At 38.6% G+C, this 18,865-nt stretch overlaps 2 protein-coding genes across 2 annotated transcripts; one reads left to right on the forward strand and one right to left on the reverse strand.

Annotated features, from left to right (window-relative positions):
* Positions 1 to 7,975: 7,975 nt before the first annotated feature.
* Positions 7,976 to 8,712, reverse strand: LOC121049371. The gene is made up of 2 exons (XM_040506252.1): positions 8,424 to 8,712; positions 7,976 to 8,112 (listed from the first exon to the last, which is right to left on the reverse strand). Exons 1-2 carry the CDS (start codon positions 8,710 to 8,712, stop codon positions 8,075 to 8,077), a joined length of 327 nt encoding a protein of 108 aa, XP_040362186.1. The 3' UTR covers positions 7,976 to 8,074.
* A 7,860-nt stretch (positions 8,713 to 16,572) lies between these two features.
* On the forward strand, positions 16,573 to 17,891 carry LOC112203862 (probable methyltransferase At1g27930). Its single transcript, XM_024344770.2, has one exon. It carries the CDS (start codon positions 16,870 to 16,872, stop codon positions 17,710 to 17,712), a length of 843 nt encoding a protein of 280 aa, XP_024200538.1. The 5' UTR covers positions 16,573 to 16,869; the 3' UTR covers positions 17,713 to 17,891.
* Positions 17,892 to 18,865: the final 974 nt, after the last annotated feature.

Here is an 18,865-nt window from a genome sequence, read left to right on the forward strand (position 1 = left end):
GTACTTGAAGTTCTGGTCCCGACCCAACATTAGTACCTGGAACACTGTTGGTCGTAATGGCGTCTGCCAGGTGTCATATTTTTAGGTGTATTTTCGTCCATTTGTATCTTTTATTTATTTATTTAAATTTTTTTTTATGGATTCAGATTCTGTACTAGGAAAAAGAAGTGTTGGAATCTTTTTGAACTTATTGGGAAGATGCCACGTCATTCTTGCACCATCCAACAGTTACGAATTAAAAGACTCCAAAAACTCAACTCCTCCACAAAAGCATTGGATCAACTCTCTCCCCCTATCCTATTGTTTCCTTCTCTGCACATACGCCCACCATCACCTTCTCTGTAAGAAAGATCCCATACCCAATTTTCTTGTTGCTACAATAAATCCAAAACCCAATTCAATTCAAAGTGTAAGTCTGGATATTCAATAGGCTAAACCAATCCAACTTGATTGATGCTTCAATACATTTGAAAAAATACACAGCAGACCCATGAAAATGAAGAATCTGGAAAAAAAATGAAGAAAGAAACTAGTTTGTCAGTCAAAAATCCTATATCAGCACCATTTTCTTTTCTTTTATTTTGATGGACCATTTTAATTTTATGGGTCTTGTTTTTCTTGAACTGTCAGGTGAAGAAAAGATACATCTCGCTTGGAATTTCTTTGGTTATAGAGAAGAGAAGGGAGAACAAGAGAGAGGAATTTCTTTGGGTTTGGATTGCAACCACATTAAATATTCAATCATTAACAATCCAAGAATGATTGGGTGAGTAATGAAAGACTTGCAAACTCTCACTCAACATCGTGGATTTTAGAGTAATTTTCTTCTATATATTTCCTCAATTGATGTTGTTCTTCCTCGATCACTTTCTTAGTGTAGTTAACGACGGAGGCCTCCCGAGTAAGGCCGTCGAGACCGATCTCCGGCAGCAGAGACTGATTCGTATTCGAAGCCATTTCTGAATTCTCGTTAGAATTTGAATAAGAGAGACAACGACGACTTCTTCTGATCAGGGCCAGCCCTGTGAGTTTGGAGGCTCAAGGCGAGAAAAAATTCGAGGCCCCAAAATTGAACTGCTACATGCCTTAGACAATGGCAAGTTCATCAGAGAATAAAGCAAAGAAGGTTTGTGATAATATCCCAAAGAACATAACAATTAGTTTGTCATAATACTTCAAACTCCTAACAAGGTTTTTAGAACCATATAATCAGTTTGTCATAATCCTACTTCAACAGCAAGCAAGCAAGCAATACATCTATTTGTCATAATCCTACTCCTAACAGCAAGCAACACACCAACAAGCAATACACCAGTTTGTCATAATCCTACTCCTAACAGCAAGCAGCAAACAATACACCATCAATGCATTAATGAAGCAAGCAAGTAAAACCAATACAAAAAACACAAACTTGCAGCTTAAAACCAATACACCAACAAAAAACACAAGAGTATGATTAACCGAGAGAGAGAGAGAGAGAGAGAGAGAGAGAGAGAGAGAGAGAGAGAGAGAGAATTAGAAGACTAGAAGCCAACGGTTTTGCCTTCTCCAGCAACCACTTCACCTCCTTGAGGTTCCAAGCAAAGAGAGGATTCATAAAGTGTATTGAGCTCGGAAACGGAAAAAGAAGCTCAGGGAAATAGAAATTACCGGGAGGAATGGAATCGAGGAAAGGGAGAAACGGAGATCGGATTCAGATTTGTAGCTTCATTCCAGAACTTCTCGCACTGATCTGGAGTTCTGGACCGAGAGGGAGAAACCGAGAACACTCGAAGGCGGAGAGGAACAAACTGAGAAAGGAGGAGAGGGACAAACAGAGAACACTAAAATGTCATGTCTTTTTTTTTTTTTTTTTATATCTGCAGGCCTACATAAATTTGGTTTGAGGCCCCTAAAATCTTAGGCCCTAGGCCTGGGCCTGCTTCGCCTAGGCTCAGGGCCGGCCCTGCTTCTGATTCAAACTCGGAGTCTGATTTCTTTTTATTTTTTCGACTGAAAGCATCTCATAGATGGGACATTCATACAACTTCAGAAATAACAAAGTACCAATGTTAGAGTTTATTACAATCACTTTAAATCTAGATTGAGAAACACAGAGGCCAACAGCACCAGAGGAAAACATCAAGTAGAAACTCCTGCTTCTTCCAGCAATTGCTTCACCTTTGTAACATAATCACAACAAGGCCTTATTCTGGCATCCAAGAAATGAAGTTAATTTGCCCCAATTCTGGGTTTCATTATTTTGGAAATGGTCTGGAGAAGATGATGGGAGAGAGTTGGGAGGAAGAAGAAGATAGAGAGATCGAGGAAGAAGAAGAAATTTAGTGAAAGGACGAGAATACTCCTCAAAGTTTGCCACCTGGCAAATATCATAACGGTCAACAGTGTTCTAGGTACTAATGTTGGGTCGGGGCCAGAACTTCAGATATTAAAGTGATATTTTTTGAAGTTGAGGTATCAAAGTTACTAATGGACCAAAAGTCAGATACTGTTTGCATTTTTTTCCCTTATATAAATAATTAAAGTATTTTTTTACATATTCTAGATCCTGGTATGCTAACCAGATATGCACATATTTCAAAAAATTAGATATGCTAACACAGTGTTTCATCTATGGTGGAATGATATTATAACAATTTGAAAATGGCCTTATTGAAAGGTCATAATCATTAACCCTACATTAGTGTTTCATCTATGGTGGAATGATATTATAGCAATCTAAGTAATTAAACTAAATATATTACCTTACTGGAGAGTATGCTATGGGAAAAAAAAACCACCAGAAGTAATCCTACCAAGTAAAACCCTATTGCACCAAGACTTGGTCCATATTGGGAACATACAGCTTAAGGAATGATCTAGGAGAAAAGATATGTATGGAAGATAAGATGAAAATAGTGCATATGAAGCATGGTAAAAAAAAATTCAATTTGGGAGGAAGAGAGACTATATGGCAGAGTTGTAAAAAAAGAAAAAAAATTTAACATGAGAGACAGAAGGGAGGAAGAGAAGGTCATTGGCAAAGCGTAAAATTTCTTAAAATGAGGGCAAAAGTCTTTTCGATTCCAAATGGACAGTGATGAACAGTTAACTCATCTTTTATATATAGTATAATTACTCAAATTGAGATATGTATACACACACACACACAACCATTCTCAGGTGCGGACGTCCGTACCTAAGAAAAAGGTACAGATTTCTATTTTTTCCCCAGTTTCCAATCACACATTTACATTTTAACCGTTCAGTTTTTAGGTCTTAATGTATAAATCATCTCTACAAAATTTCAGCCAAATTGGTGACCGTTAAGGCATTCAAAACTGCAATTTATAACAATGAATACGAACGGTTCCGAATCTGTAAAACTGGATTGCCATGGATTGCCAGCCATGTTTATGTTCATATATATGTTGGTTCTTTCAAAAGTTAAGGAATAAGAGTGTTTGTAATGAGATTTCCATGAGCCTTATAATACTTTTACTGCTATATCTTGAATTATGTTATTGAATGGCTTGATGCTACTGCCAAAAGTAAGACTCAGAATGACCATCTCCAGTTGAGATCTTAAGTTGAATAAAGCCTCTCCTTGTAATATTAAACTCAATGTTAATAGATCCAGGGATGCTTTTGTTTCAATTGCTGCTGGGGGGTTTTTAAGGGACAGTGCTAGTAATTGGACACACAGATTTATGCACAATGCTAGTCATGGTCAGCTGCTGCAGACAAAAGCTTGGGGTTTATGCACATAAATCATATTCAAAATCTTATCAGATTGAAAGCAGGTCATACGGATTTCCACCCCTTAGCAACTACAGACAACTTATGGGCCTTTTTGAGACGTTTCAGTTGACTTGTATTCATCATGAGCGAAACTTGGTAGGTAAAGACTTTGGCAAAGCGTAAATATTGATCAGTCTCCTAACACTTCTTTACACTAGAGGACTAAACCCAAAATTTTTGAAATTTGGGGTGGAATGAGTATCAGCTAGTAAGCATCCAGTATTGAAACGCACAAACTAGAATAGTGATAAATTCAGTTACCTGTTCAAGTACTACAGAAAAAGCTACTGACAAAAAAGTGAAAGATGAAAATCCCTGAAAGTGGTGAACACTTGATACGTAAGTTGGAAAAAATATGTTCTGTAGGATGGTTGACACAGAGATGTATTCACGCGTTTCTGGTAAATACAACAAATATAAAAGATCTTGGTTCAGGAGAGGGTATGTTATTATCATAGCACATTGTGTCTTTATGCTGATCAATAAACATCATATACACTGCTCCAAGGGGCAATAACATATTCAGTATGATGGAATTTGTAAACTACCCGTGTACACAATATCGGCCACCCTGTATGTGTTCATTCCTTACCCAAGCTAGAAACAAAGGAGAAAAAAAACAGAAACCGCCCCTCCTATACTCCATTGATAACTGATTCATCAAATGGAAAACAAGACTTTAGAGCATGGCTTAATCACAAATACAGTGTGAACAACAACTGAATCACAGTAATCACCCATTAAGAGTAGGAGTAGGTCAGTTCTAAATGTACTATAGTTCTACAAAATTAGTAAGAAAGTGGCATACCACATATATCATACTACTTTTCCATTTTTTCGCTAGAATTTGTAAACCAAAATTTGCACCATGCATAACAGTAGCACAACATTTGCAGCACAATCCAAATTTGTAACATTAATTTAAGTAGACCAGTCTATCATAAAGCTAGTGACTGTATGTAATCCGTATTATGCTTATCATGCCGATCGTAGCAAAACTTTCAATATTTCTATGGAACTAGCAGTTGCACCAAACCGTAGCACATTTCAGAAATTAGCAAAAAGTAAGAAACTTATTGTCTAAGCCACTTTTTTTTTTTTTTTGGTCGAAGTCTAAGCCACTTCTATATAAAGAACTTATTGTCTATAAAGAATTTTGTAATGGTAATTGACTTCAATCTATATTCACATTGTGCCAAGTCTTACAACATATATACAGTTTACATATGATACGATCCACTATTCTAGGACCTATTCTAGGTAAGTTGTTTCGATGACAGCAATTACAGAATGTCATCAATCAGTTGTGATTCTTTCCTTCAATACTCCCCCCCCCCAAGTTAGAGTGGATATTGATCACTTCTAACTTGCCCAACAACAATGAAAACTGTTCTGAACTCAGGGGCTTCGTGAAAATGTCTGCTGGTTGCTCCTTGGTTCTTATATGTTCTGTTTGAATCAATCATCTCTGCACTTTCTCTCTTACGACATGACAGTCTATTTCTATATGCTTGGTCCTTTTGTGGAACACAGGATTTGACGCTATGTGTATGGCAGCCTTGTTATCGCAGAACAACTTGACTGGCTGCAAATGTTGAATATTCAAGTCTTTCAAAATGTATTGCAACCATGTTATCTCACAACAAGTAGTGGCCATAGAGCGATACTCGGCTTCTGCACTCGAACGTGAGACGGTACTTTGTTTCTTTGTTTTCCATGCAATGGGAGCATGTCCGAGGAAGATGCAATAATCCGTTGTTGACCTTCTAGTGTCTTTGCAGCGCGCCCAATCTGCATCACAATATGCACTTAATTCCAATGGCCCTTTTGAAGGTAGGAAAATACCCTGACCTGGTGTCTGCTTGAGGTATCTCAACACCTTGTGAGCTGCATCTAAGTGAGGTTGTCTTGGTTTATCCATGAACTGACTAAGTATATGAACTGCATACACGAAGTCCGGTCTTGTGATTGTCAGATAAATGAGGCGTCCAACAAGCCTTTGATATTGAGATGCGTCTTCTAACAATCTTCCATCTTCTTGTGTGAGGATTATATTTTGCTCAAGTGGAAAACGTGAAGGTTTTGCACCAAGAAATCCTGTGTCTTCAAGTATTTCCAATGCATACTTTCTTTGACTTAATGCAATGCCATGCTTGGACCTTGCTACTTCCAATCCAAGAAAATATTTCAACTATCCCATATCCTTCAGTTTGAAATGGCTTGATAGAAAGCTTTTGGTCCTTATAATATCATCTAAATTGTTGCCTGCAAGAATTACATCGTCCACATAAACCAACAAAGTTGTAAAGGTACCTTGATGGCTTCGGACGAACATGGAATAATCAGACCATGATTGCTTGAAACCGGCTGATTTGAGGGCTGAGGAGAGTTTCAAAAACCATTGCCTGGAGGCTTGCTTCAAGCCGTATAATGATTTGTGTAGTTTACAGACCTTATGCTCCCCCTTTCGTTCGAAGCCAGGAGGAAGGTGCATGTATACATCTTCATGGAGATCTCCATTGAGGAACGCATTATTCACATCCAGTTGGTGGAGATGCCAATTTTGTTGAGCTGCGAGACTGAGCAAGACTCGGACTGTGGTGAGTTTGGCAACTGGTGCAAATGTCTCCCTATAATCAAGGCCTTCCACTTGGCTGTAACCCTTGGCCATTAACCTGGTCTTATAACGTTCAATAGTTCCATCGGGATTGTACTTAATTTTGTACACCCATTTACAACTGATCGCTAGTTTGTGAGCCGGTGGTGGAACGAGGCTCCATGTTTTGTTATCTTGCAGCACTTGAACCTCTAGCCGCATAGCTTCTCGCCATTTTGGATCTTTTACTGCCTGAGAAAAAGATGTGGGTTCTCATTGCAGGGTAATATTAGCAGTAAAGGTTCTATGAGGAAAAGAAAGATTGGCATAAGAAAGAACATGTGAGAGACTATGAGCCGTACCAGGAGTTGTGACCTCGTTAGAAGAAGACGACGGAGCGAGACGTGAGGGGAGGGCCGCATCAATGTGAAAGTCCTACAATGCGGTAGGGAGCTTGGTAGCGCGATTAGACTTGCGTGGTCGTGGTGTAGTTTGTTCTAGAGGCGAAAGAGATGGAATGTGATCAGAGGAGATTGTGTCCAAGTTAGGAAGAGTGATGTCAGAAGACATGGGTTCTGTAGATGAAAGAGATTTGGAAGGAGAATTAAGATATTGCTCAACGGAGGACTGGGGATTTGGAGAGATCATAGGTGGAGAGTTATGTGTGGGACTCGAAGGAGGAATTGTAGGAAGTGAAGGAATATCATAATGGGCCAAACGAGGTATGGAAGGAAACAAATCGGTATTTTGAGATGGAAAAGACTCCGAATTTTGAGGGAAAGGAAAGACATTCTCAAAGAAAATCACATCCCTTGAAACTAGGGATTTCTTAGTTGTCAAGTTATAACTTTATACCCCTTTTGGCTGTGTGGATAGCCAAGGAAAACGCACTCCATTGATCGAGGATCAAACTTACTAGGACGAGTTGGATGTGTGGATACAAAACATTGACAGCCAAAGACACTTAAATGAGAATAGCTAGGTTCCTTATGGAAAAGTTTTTCAAAAGGTGTTTTTCCCTGAAGAATTGGAGTTGGTGTTCGATTAATCAAGTAAGCTGTTGTGAGTATGGCATCCCCCCAAAAAGGTTTTGGCAAATTAGCTTGGAAAAGAAGGGCCCTTGCCATGTTGAGCAAGTGGCGATGTTTGCGTTCAGCAACACCATTTTGTTGTGGTGTGTTGACGTAACTAGTTTGGTGGATAATGCCCTTAGAAGAATAAAACTGGGGAATCTTAAACTCTGGACCATTGTCACTCTGAACGACCTTAACATTTTTACAAAACTGATTTGCAGCCAAATGAATAAAATGGATGAGGAGGGTGCGTGCTTCAGACTTGTGTTTCATCAAATACACCCAAGTGCTTCGTGAATGGTCATCAACAATTGTTAGAAAATATTGTGCACCAGAAAAGGTTGGAACATGATAACCTCCCCAAATATCAATGTGAATTAAATCAAAACATGATGCACTACGAGTAGTACTCAACGGAAACGGTTGTCTAGTAAGTTTGGCTAAAGGACAAATAGAACAGGAGCTTGAATAACAAGCTTTATTTGCAAGGAATGAAAACAATGAAGATGCTTTATTTGAGGGATGACCAAGTCGTTGGTGCCATAAACTGTTCGGGTCCGAGTTGGTGTGTACCGCATTGCATGTTCCTTTCTGTGGTAGATTGAGTCGGTAGAGTCCCTCCTTCTTAGTTCCCGTCCCAATCATCTTCCCCGATTGTAGGTCCTGTATGACACAAATTTGTCTTAGAAAGATGGTAATATGAAAAGAGTCGAATGCTAGTTTGCTCACAGAGATCAAGTTAAGGTAAAACAAAGGGACACATAGGACATTGTGAAGAACAAAATGTGGAGAGAAGACTATGGTGCCAACATGAGTAACACGTGCTGTGGTACCGTCAGGAAGCTTGACCCAACGATTAGAGACTGATTTGGATGAGGTAAGCAAGCTGGGATTACAAACAATATGATCGCTTGCACCACTATCTAATATCCAGATGGGCTCTCTACTATTCTGTGCAAGGGAGAGAAGTTTACCTGAAAGCTCTTCATAGTTGGGAATGTTACCAACCAAATTGGCTGAGGCAGCCTTAGTTTTGGTTAGGAGCTGATTGAGAAGTTGATGACACTCTTCGCGTGAAAATGGGAAATCAGTCGCAGCTTCCTTTTGATCATCTTGAAGAGCTACATGATTTGCTTTTGATTTTGCTTGGCCACTTTCAATAGCATTCTTCCTCCTTCGGCAGTAGTCATAGGTATGTCCCTTCCAATTGCAGTATGTGCATTTGAGATGAGCTCTGCAGTTCTTTATGTTGTGGTTGATCATGTTGCATTTGTCACAAAATTTGGCCTCTCATTCTACAGACTTGAAATCACGAGTCACTTTCTTCACTGAAAAAGCAGAGGATTCTGGTGGTGCCGTGGACTTGCCAACAGTAGTCTCTACCTACTTCTCTTGGCGTAGTACCATCGCATATGTTTTGTTCAGGTTCGGAAGTGGATCCAACCCTATGATGTTGCTGCGGGTCATTGCAAAATTCTCATTAAGTCCCATAAGGAATTTCATGGTCTTCTGCGTTTCCATGAAATTCTTAACTTCAGCCGCTGCTTCACAGGTACAAGTAGGAAAGGAACAGAGAGCATCCTTTTCATCCCATAGGCTTTTGAGTTTTGTGAAGAAGGAAGTGACTGAGTTTGTGCCCTGCTCACATTCATGTATGGCGTTCTCTATATGGAACAATAAAACCGTATTAGTGTGGGAGAATCTCTCTTGCAACTCTAACCACATACCTCTTGCATCCTTGCAATGGATGACACTGCTCGAGATGTCTTTTGACATAGCTCCTAGCAACCAAGTTTTGACAAAGACGTTGCATCGGTCCCATTGCAGTTGTTCATTAGGATTGTGAGTCGGCCTTTTCAGGGTTCCATCAATAAAACCCTTCTTGTTTTTGATGGTGAGTGCCATGGTCATTGACTACACCCACGTTGTATAATTGTCTTCCATCAGTGGTTGTGAAAAAAGGACAGCACCTGGTTGGTCCGAATGATGGAGGAAAGGAGGATGATTGGAATTCTCCCATGGTTCTGAGGTCTTGGAAGAGTTTGAGCCCTTGCCGGGTTCAATGAGTCTCTGCTCTTCGTCACCACCAGCCATGAGGTATTTGTTTGTATGAAGTTCTAGGTCCTCAAGAGCAATTGCTCTGATACCATAAAGAATTTTGTAATGGTAATTGACTTCAATCTATATTCACATTGTGCCAAGTCTTACAACATATATACAGTTTACATATGATACGATCCAATATTCTAGGACCTATTCTAGGTAAGTTGTTTCGATGACAGCAATTACAGAATGTCATCAATCAGTTGTGATTCTTTCCTTCAATAGTCTAAGCCTCCAATATTCACCATTTTCATATTGTCATACAAAATAACCACTTGAAACTAATACACACAATTAGTTTCTTATAATCTTGAGCCATCTTGGAAACCTTATTTTGAATGTTAAAGTTGGTTTTTGTGTGTGCAAAACATAACCAACAATAGCATTAGGCTGGGCTTCATTGTATCTCAGAGGTATATTTTATTATTCCTCTTTGTATACTTGATAGAGGGGCAAATGATGTCCTAAGAAAAGCATTACTACAACATGCCATAGAATCATAAATTCTCTCATAATCCATACCCACTAATTATAGTAAACCTATAGGTATGCATCATGCAGTGTGCATGCATAAGCTCTCTTGTAATCTCTAGGGCATAATTTATCCCTCTATCAAGTACGCAAAAAGGCCGGGGAATGATCAAATATGTTTTTAGAATACAATGAAGCGTAGCATACATTGTTGTTGGTTTTTCTTTTTTCCACTCACAGAAACCAAGCTTGGCACTTAAAACAAGGTTTACAAGATGATTTTAGGACCACAATTTCTTGTGCATGGAGGTGGTGATTTGCTTCGCTGGTGTCCTCTACCATGAGTTTCGTTGCCATGGTTAATTAGCATTGGTGAATCATGCATGATGAATAGATGGGCTTCTTGCAATGGCTATGGTCGGAGGTGATTTCCAGTTTGTGATGCTGGCAGCTAATATAGTTTTGGCTATAAGAACAACACCGCTGGCAGCAGGAATGGCGGCGGCGCGCGGTTGCTGTCACATGGAGAAAGAAGACACCCATAGGGTTTTGTATTTTTTGGCTCTACATAATTACCTCTAGGTTTTATTTTCTATTTTAGTTCTGGGACTTCATCTTTCTGTGAAGGAGGATGATAAGTCTATATATATATTTTGTTCTTCGCAACCTCACACTAAGCAAGTAAACTACCTATGGTCGAGCAAGTATACGTACTCTCTCGTACCTTACTTTTTTTTTACGTTTTGAATCAAGAGTACGACCACTTCTTTCACAAAAATTATGAGATTTTACCTCTTACATATATCAATTTTGTTTTGAAAATCACGGGATCATGGTTCTCGGGTAGCAGTGGAAGAAGACTATTTCACAGTGGTCATGGATTCTGTAAAGGAATAAAATAAAATACAAATTATTGTTGATTCTGTTTGGTCAAAAAATAATTACTACTAGTATGAATAACATTAGTGCTTAGTTTATAAGCAAAATACTGTTTCGGTCACGAGTTAATTATCGTACATTCTCATTTGTAATATTATTAACGATTGTTTATTAATGTTTATATATAAATAAACAATAAAAAAAACTATTAATTTTGAAACTGCAAAATAAAGCCGCCTAAGCATCAGGCTTGATTTCGTCTCTATTAATTCACAAATTTAAGCGACCGTGGCTTTACCGGAGCTTCTTCCACCCACCCAGGTGGGTGCTCACCCAGGGTGCTTAACAGCGCGTGTATACACGCTCTGTTAGGATTTGTGTTTCCGTTATCGTTTGGACGTTTGGTGAGGAACACCAAAAACTGTCGACCTCAGTAAAATCATATTTACATGAATCAAATGGTCTGCACGTGCTATACAACTGAAAAAATGGGAGAAATCCCAAATCCAATGTATCTGGTCTCATACACAGGAGGAGAGATCCGCAAGTGGTGTCAAATTAGAGATTTGATGTCAATGTTTCAATCGTCGGCGAAAGATTATATCTGAGTCCATGCTGAGTTCCCGTCGCCGGAAATCTGAAGAGGACGATTGAAGCCCAAATGACTTGAAACCAAATTGGGGCATAGCAGACGTCTTCGTCATCGACTAAGCACCAATCTGAATGTCGGTGTAGTACCTTCGAGAATCCCAAGAAGCCCTCCGCAGCCCGCGTTGTTACTACTGTGTATAGGATGCGATCTTGGTGGTGATTTCTCCGGGCTTCGATGTCAGCGACGGGAAAATCCATACAAGTTGAATGTTAGGTTGGTTGATATCTAGTATAATATCGAATATTGTGATTGAATTCTCAAATTGGATTATCCACACTTCCTCCTTCGATTTCCATACTCCCAACACACCGCTGCTGCGTCGTCGTTCTCCGATCATTACATCTTCTGCTACGTCTTGATCCTCCACTGCCACGAACTCTTTTTTCGAGATCCAATTCGAATACCGGAATCAAAAGCCAAACAACAATAATCCAATTCGAATACCCGAATCAAGGTCATTCTAGCGTCACTTTTCTCTAAGATCAATGGTCAATAGATCGATCATCTTCTGCATTCTTTAGCATCCATGGGGTTGAGGCTTGAGGCACAGAAGAGAACTGGTAGTTGGGTACCCATTTAGCGGGTGGGAAAGACTGGGTATGGGTTAGTGTGGGTAATGCCAGATTGCCAACCTTATTGAAGATTGAAGATCTGGGATAGATACCCAGAACATGAAGATGAAATTTGCGTCAAAAAAGATTTTAAAAAAAAAATCTTCTTTTTTAATCATAAACTTAAAAAAAAAAAAAACGAAAAACTAAAAATAAGTTATATGGGTGTGGGTACCCCTCGACGTACGTATTTTTATTTTTTATAAACTGTTTTGTGATAGTTTATTGTAATTAACTATACATAGAGAATGCAAATTTGTCTGCCATTATTCTAAATAAATCACAATGACATAAAATTAAAATGGCAAAAAAAAGGTTGAAAAAAAATTGTGAAATTAAGTTCTCTAAGATGACAGTGAACAACTGTATGAATTATTTTTTTAAATTTATTTTCAAACTTCTGAAATTCATAATAAAGAGATTTGACGCTTGAAAAATTTCACGAAATTTAGTCGCAACGCATATTTAATTATCGAATTCTCAAATTGGACATTCACATTTAATAAATTTCCAACAAATATGTCACAAGCTCACTTTTCTATATTTTTTTAATCAATTTTTATAATTTTAAGTTTCATAAATTCATAATAAATATTTTATGTGTTTCCAAAAATTCCAATGAGCTCATCACACAATTGATTTTCAAACTTTTAAATTTGAGATTTCTCCTCAATAAAAATTTTGAAAAATTTAAGATGACACTATTAGGTTTGGAACCGATGTTAGTTTTGTAACTATTATGTTGATTAATGCTATATCCACCAACAACCATGCCATTCATTTCACATGACGTATGTAACTACTCGGTGGATACATCTAAAGAGTCGAAAACAAACTTTATCAACTGATTTGATTATTAGAAAATAATATCAATACGCCTAGTAGTGTTGTATATATAAGTTGTTCATTACATATAGGAATATGACTTTCAAAAGCGATTGCATGGTGAAAACTTAATTTGGAGAAGCCGACCATTGGATGAGTGGATTACATTTTTTTGATTCCCAATTTTGATTATATGGATTGCACAAAATCCTTATATGCATACTAATGTGATCTAACTTGTTTAGTAGTTATATCGAGAAGTAAACCTTCTATGATCAACAAGGTGGACTGGTGGAGTAAATAGAAATGATCAAAATCGACCGTTGGATGTTACCATGATAAGAAGAAATGGTTATGGTCAAAATTTCAACCATTTTCTTCATTGTTTGGGTCTCGATCTACTAGGTCAACTGTAAATCCTAAATACTACATAAAATTAATATGCTCATAACCAGTCATTTGCAGTTTCTTTTTTCGATCTGTCAGCTCTCACACTCTCGTGGGTATGAGATATATCAACCAATGTAAAACTTTTGGGGAAGTTTATCTCTTCGTGGTATAGCTCCCCTTAGGGATGTATAAATGTATAAAGAGTTGATTGCTTTGTTTGATATCGAAATGACGGTGGATCGGGTTAAATTCTTTTCTCAGTACTTTTTGATACGCTATAAATAGATAGGTAATGTCACAATTATCGATTCCTAGTTTTAATTTTTTGAATTGCACAAAATCCTTATATGACTTCTAATGTGGTCTAACTTGTTTATTATGTGTATAAAAATATAAACCTTTCACAAGCAACAAGGTGGAGGAAATAGAATTTATAAAAATCGACCGTCAGATTTTATCATGATAAGAAGAAATGGATACGGTCAAAATTTCAACTATTTTCGTAATCGTTTGGGTCTCGATCTAGTAGGTCAACTTTAAACCCGAAATACCACATAAAACTAATATGCTTATAACCGGTCATCCGCAATTTTTTTTTTTCAATCTACCAGCTCTCACACTCTCGTGGGCATGAAATATATCAACCAATATAAAACTTTCGAGAGATTTATCTTCTCGTGGTATACTTCCCCTTAGGGAAGTGTAAGTGTGTAAAGAGTTGACTGCTTTGTTTGATGTCAAAATGACAGTGGATCGGGTTACTTTTTTTACATAGTACCTATTGATATGCTATAAATAGATGGGTAATGTCACATTTATCGATTTTCTAGTTTAGATTTTTTGGATCGCACAAAATCCTTATATATGCCTACTAATGTGGTCCAACATGTTTATTATGTGTATAAAAATATGAACCTTTCACAAGCAACAAGGTGGAGGAAATTAAATTTATTAAAATCGACCGTCGGATTTTATCATGATAAGAAGAAATGGGTATCGTCAAAATTTCAGCTATTTTTGTTATCGTTTGGATCTCGATTTACTAGGTCTACCCTAAACCATAAATACCACATAAAACTAATATGCCCATAACCGGTCATTCACAATTTTTTTTTTGTTATCTATCAGCTCTCACACTCTTCTGGGTATGAGCTATATCAATCAATGTAAAAATTTTGGAAAGTTTATCTCCTTGTGGTATTGTTTCCCTTAGGGAAGTATAAGTGTTTAAAGGGTTGATGGTTTTGTTTGATGCCGAAATAAAGGCGGATCGGGTTAATTTTGTACACAGGACCTACTAATACATTATAAATAGATGGATAATGTCAAATTTATTAATTTCATTTTTTTAGAATGAAATTGAAAATCGATAAATTTAACAAAAAATTTATTACTACTAGGAAAAATTTAAGGTGGAATACATGAGTAAGGTAATATCAAATATTACTACTAATGTAATGTCAAATAATGGGTACATATCACTACTCGAAAAAAATTAAGGAATTAAAGAGGAATTATTAGAAATTGAGTATATGGTCTCGGTGATTGTTTAGAGATCTCGGAAATATTTTCTACATTTTTCTTGATGTAAAATCTCCATTTTATAGGTTCGATAATAAAAGACGCGACGTGACGAATCCGTGAGAATTTTCTGAAATTTTTTTGGAACTTGAGCTATTTATTACAATTTTCTAAAATTATATAAAAATATTTAAAGAAAAGAAAATTAACACGGTGCAATCTGAGCCGTCTATAAACTCATCGCTTGAACTGAGCCGTTGACCAACATATAATTATTGGCTGTATATTCCCAATTCAGATCGAAGAGCCGAGAAGCATCGAGTCTGTCGACCCGTTTTCTTGACCCGCGAAGCAACAACTGTATCTCCCAGGTTAGGCCATGTTGCGGCGGGGAACCAGTCCCTTCCGACCTGCCTCTTGATCGCCGATGTCTCTATGGTCTTTAGTTTGTCCATCGATCGAGTTTGGAGGGAGAATCGAAGGCTGAAAGCTTCGGCAACTCCGGCGGTTCTTCGATTCAGTTTTCCGGCGACTCAGTCACCATTGGCGGTGTTCTTTTGTTCTGGTAACGGCCACGTTTTCCTTTTTTTTCCTTACATTTCATAGATACAGCTAACGAAATGAAGTAGTAAAGCCCATCAGCTAATTATTTCACTCTAAACTTTTATTTCCTCTCGCTTTGTCTCTGTTCCCCCTCTCTGCAGCTCTTCTCATTCTCAGACCCAAACTCGACGACAAAAGATAATCAATTCCACCTTGGGATTATGAATGAAAAAGGAGGTTGAAAAACTATAACTTCCAGGTCAATCTCATCTAATTAGGTGCAGACAAATTCGAAACAGTTGAATCTAATGATTGAAAGTTTGAAACGTTAAATTGCTTGGCTGCACAAGAAATTTTTGGTTAGGTTGCGGCAATGGTGATTATATGTTGACTTCCCTATCAATTAACACGATCGAAATTTAGTTCCTAAACCCATATATTCTAAATCAAACACGATTTGTTTCTTGTTTGGCTGCTTCTTGATTCCGGCGATGAGGCAGTGTAGTCGACGCCCTCGACGATGAAGGCCTTGCGGCCGGCGTAGCGACTGTGGAGGAGGATCACCGCATTGGTTGGCCTCAGACACTTCACCATGCAGGCAGCCTCTCTCCTGGGTCCTTTCGAAGCTCTCGCTGCTCGCTGCTCGCGCTTGGATTCACCCAAAACTTCGTGACCTCTTCGTAAACAAGGAAGAAGAAACAGAGACACGATTTAATCGTGTGTTTCATTTACCCATTCATTGATTTTTTACCGCATTGAAGAGTTTTTGGGCCAACAGTTCGAACCATGATCATATCTCCGTCTATAACTAACGACTGATCCAATGGCCTACATTGGCTAGTCGCGTAAGGAGGCCAGATCTCTTGACAGCACATGGGGTGACCACCCACCTGGGTGGGTGGAAGAATTTTCGTGGCTTTACCAATTGTTTTCCTCTTTCTTCTTTCCTCTGCCCATCAAAAATATTATAAATCGACTACTATTTAATTTAGTGGTAAGAGATTTTTCCCAAATTGCGTATTTTTCTCCAACAACACAAACTAAATAAGGAAAATCATGACCAAATCAAATCTGTTGCCTAACACCACGTACTGTTTTGACTGAAGTAGTACTTGAATTGAACATGCAGTAACAGCAAGAGCGCGTGGAACGGCATAATGGGGATAAAGTTAGTCCCATGAGTCATATGATGAGTAGCCATCAGGAAAACCTATCAAATTTTGTCAACCAAGTACTGGATTTGCGTCCTTCCCTTCAAAACCTTGATGTAAATGAGAGCAATGATATCAATGTCCTCCATATGAAAGAGTAGAAACCCCCAGAAATTCTCCCAAAATCTTTGTAGCTTATTGACATTCCACATTTCCCAAACTTTTAATATCATACATTCTCTTCTTTATTCTATCAGTTGTGCCTATATTGGAAATGAAGCATCGGAGCACTCTAACATCGGAGAAGACGGGTCTCCTAGCTGCAGTTTTGGTTTTCTTTATTGGTGCTGCTTTGTTCATCTCCAGCCTCACCGAAACTGGAAACTCATTCTTTTGCTCTTTACCCATTTTTGGCAAGGACGATAATGCCCCCACAGCGATTCAACTACAGGCAATTCTCCATTACGCAACATCTCGAACAACGCCGCAGCAGTCCAAGGATGAGATTAGCGTCTCCTTTGAGGTCTTGAAATCACGAGCGCCATGCAACTTCCTCGTATTTGGTCTCGGCCACGACTCGCTGATGTGGGCCTCATTTAACCCACATGGCCCGACGTTGTTCCTCGAGGAGGACCCCAAGTGGGTCAAGAATGTCTTAAACAAGGCGCCGCAGCTGCGTGCGGTACATGTGAACTACCGCACGCAGCTCAAGCAAGCGAACGACCTACTATTGTCGTACAAATCAGAAGCGACGTGTAGGCCGTCCGAGACAGTGCTACGTGGCAACACACAGTGCAAGTTAGCGCTGAGCAACCTACCAGATGAGGTGTACGAGAGGGAGTGGGACCTGATTATGATCGATGCGCCTCGGGGTTGGTTTGCCGAGGCGCCTGGTCGAATGGGTGCTATATTCTCAGCTGCTGTCATGGCCAGGAAGAGGCAGGGACCGGGCTCGACGCACGTGTTCTTGCATGACATTGATCGAAAGGTGGAGAAGGCTTTTGCGGAGGAGTTCTTGTGCCGTAAGTATCTTGTGAACGCCGTGGGGAGGCTGTGGCATTTTGTGATTCCGTCTGCCGTTGATGTCACCAACGCTGACAACAAGCATTTTTGTTAACTTTTATCTTGTTCACTAAAGAGCAAATTTTAGAGTTGGTAAATCAGTAAAACCACTAGGCTAGGTCATGGTAATATATTATTTTCTTGGGTCAATTAGGGATAGAACAATATATGATGAGTTCATGATTAGTACGGATGTAATTTGCGGTGAAAAAGAAAGATATATTTAAATTTAAATTATTTTCTCCAAGAAATAATGTGAGGAAAATTAACATGTTCTGCCACATTTGGAGGTTCAATGGTCCTTGATTGATAGAGATGGCAAAATGAGATAACATATGCCGGCAGACGGGCAGATTATAAAATAAAGAACCTCACATGCACCAATTTAATCTATATCATGATCAGCAAAAGGAAAAAAAATATTATTAATACAATGATATAAAGTTAATTAGCCAGTGAATTTCACAAAATATAGAAATGATCGATAGAGATTTATTTTCATTTCTTCCCTATAAAGAAATGGAAGTTCATCCAAATCAAATGACTTTGTTAATTTAGTTACTGAAATTGTATACCTCCATCAACCTCACGGAAGAAGCAGAAAAAGTGGAAAGTCAGAAAATTAGAGCAATTGAACAAAGGAAGTGGTCTACGTAATTAACCTCCTATGAGGTAAATATGCATGCACTTTTTATGTGAGAGCCTGTATATGCATACTCCCCCTATTTAAACAGCATGTTGCAGTAGCTAGTGTTGCACCTTCACCTTCTTCAAACAGCAAGACATGGCCTCATTGGTTTTCAGAAGTTTTGTTTTCCTGCCAATGATGTTTGTGTTGATGGTCCTAACCATGTCCGAAGCCAAAACACATGTTCGCATCACTAACGATTTACCAAACAACATGGACCTAACCGTTCATTGTAAATCCAGGGAAGACAACCTCGGCGCCCACGTACTCTCCTACCTCGACTCTTATGAATTTCGTTTCAATCCAAACATCGTGGGGTCAACTTTGTTTTACTGCTCTATGGCCTGGCCGTCACACACTCGCTATTTTAATATTTACAGTTTCAGAAGAGATGGCAGTTGTGAATGGAGCAAACATGTTTGTTTGTGGAGGGTAACACCAGAAGGTCCTTGCATAGTGAAGAACTTGAGTAATAACCAGACAGTTTGTTACAATTGGAAGAAAGAATAGCTGTTTGAGG

The sequence above is a fragment of the Rosa chinensis genome, chromosome 5 (assembly GCF_002994745.2).
Source record: "Rosa chinensis cultivar Old Blush chromosome 5, RchiOBHm-V2, whole genome shotgun sequence".
NCBI classification, from domain to species: Eukaryota; Viridiplantae; Streptophyta; class Magnoliopsida; order Rosales; family Rosaceae; genus Rosa; species Rosa chinensis.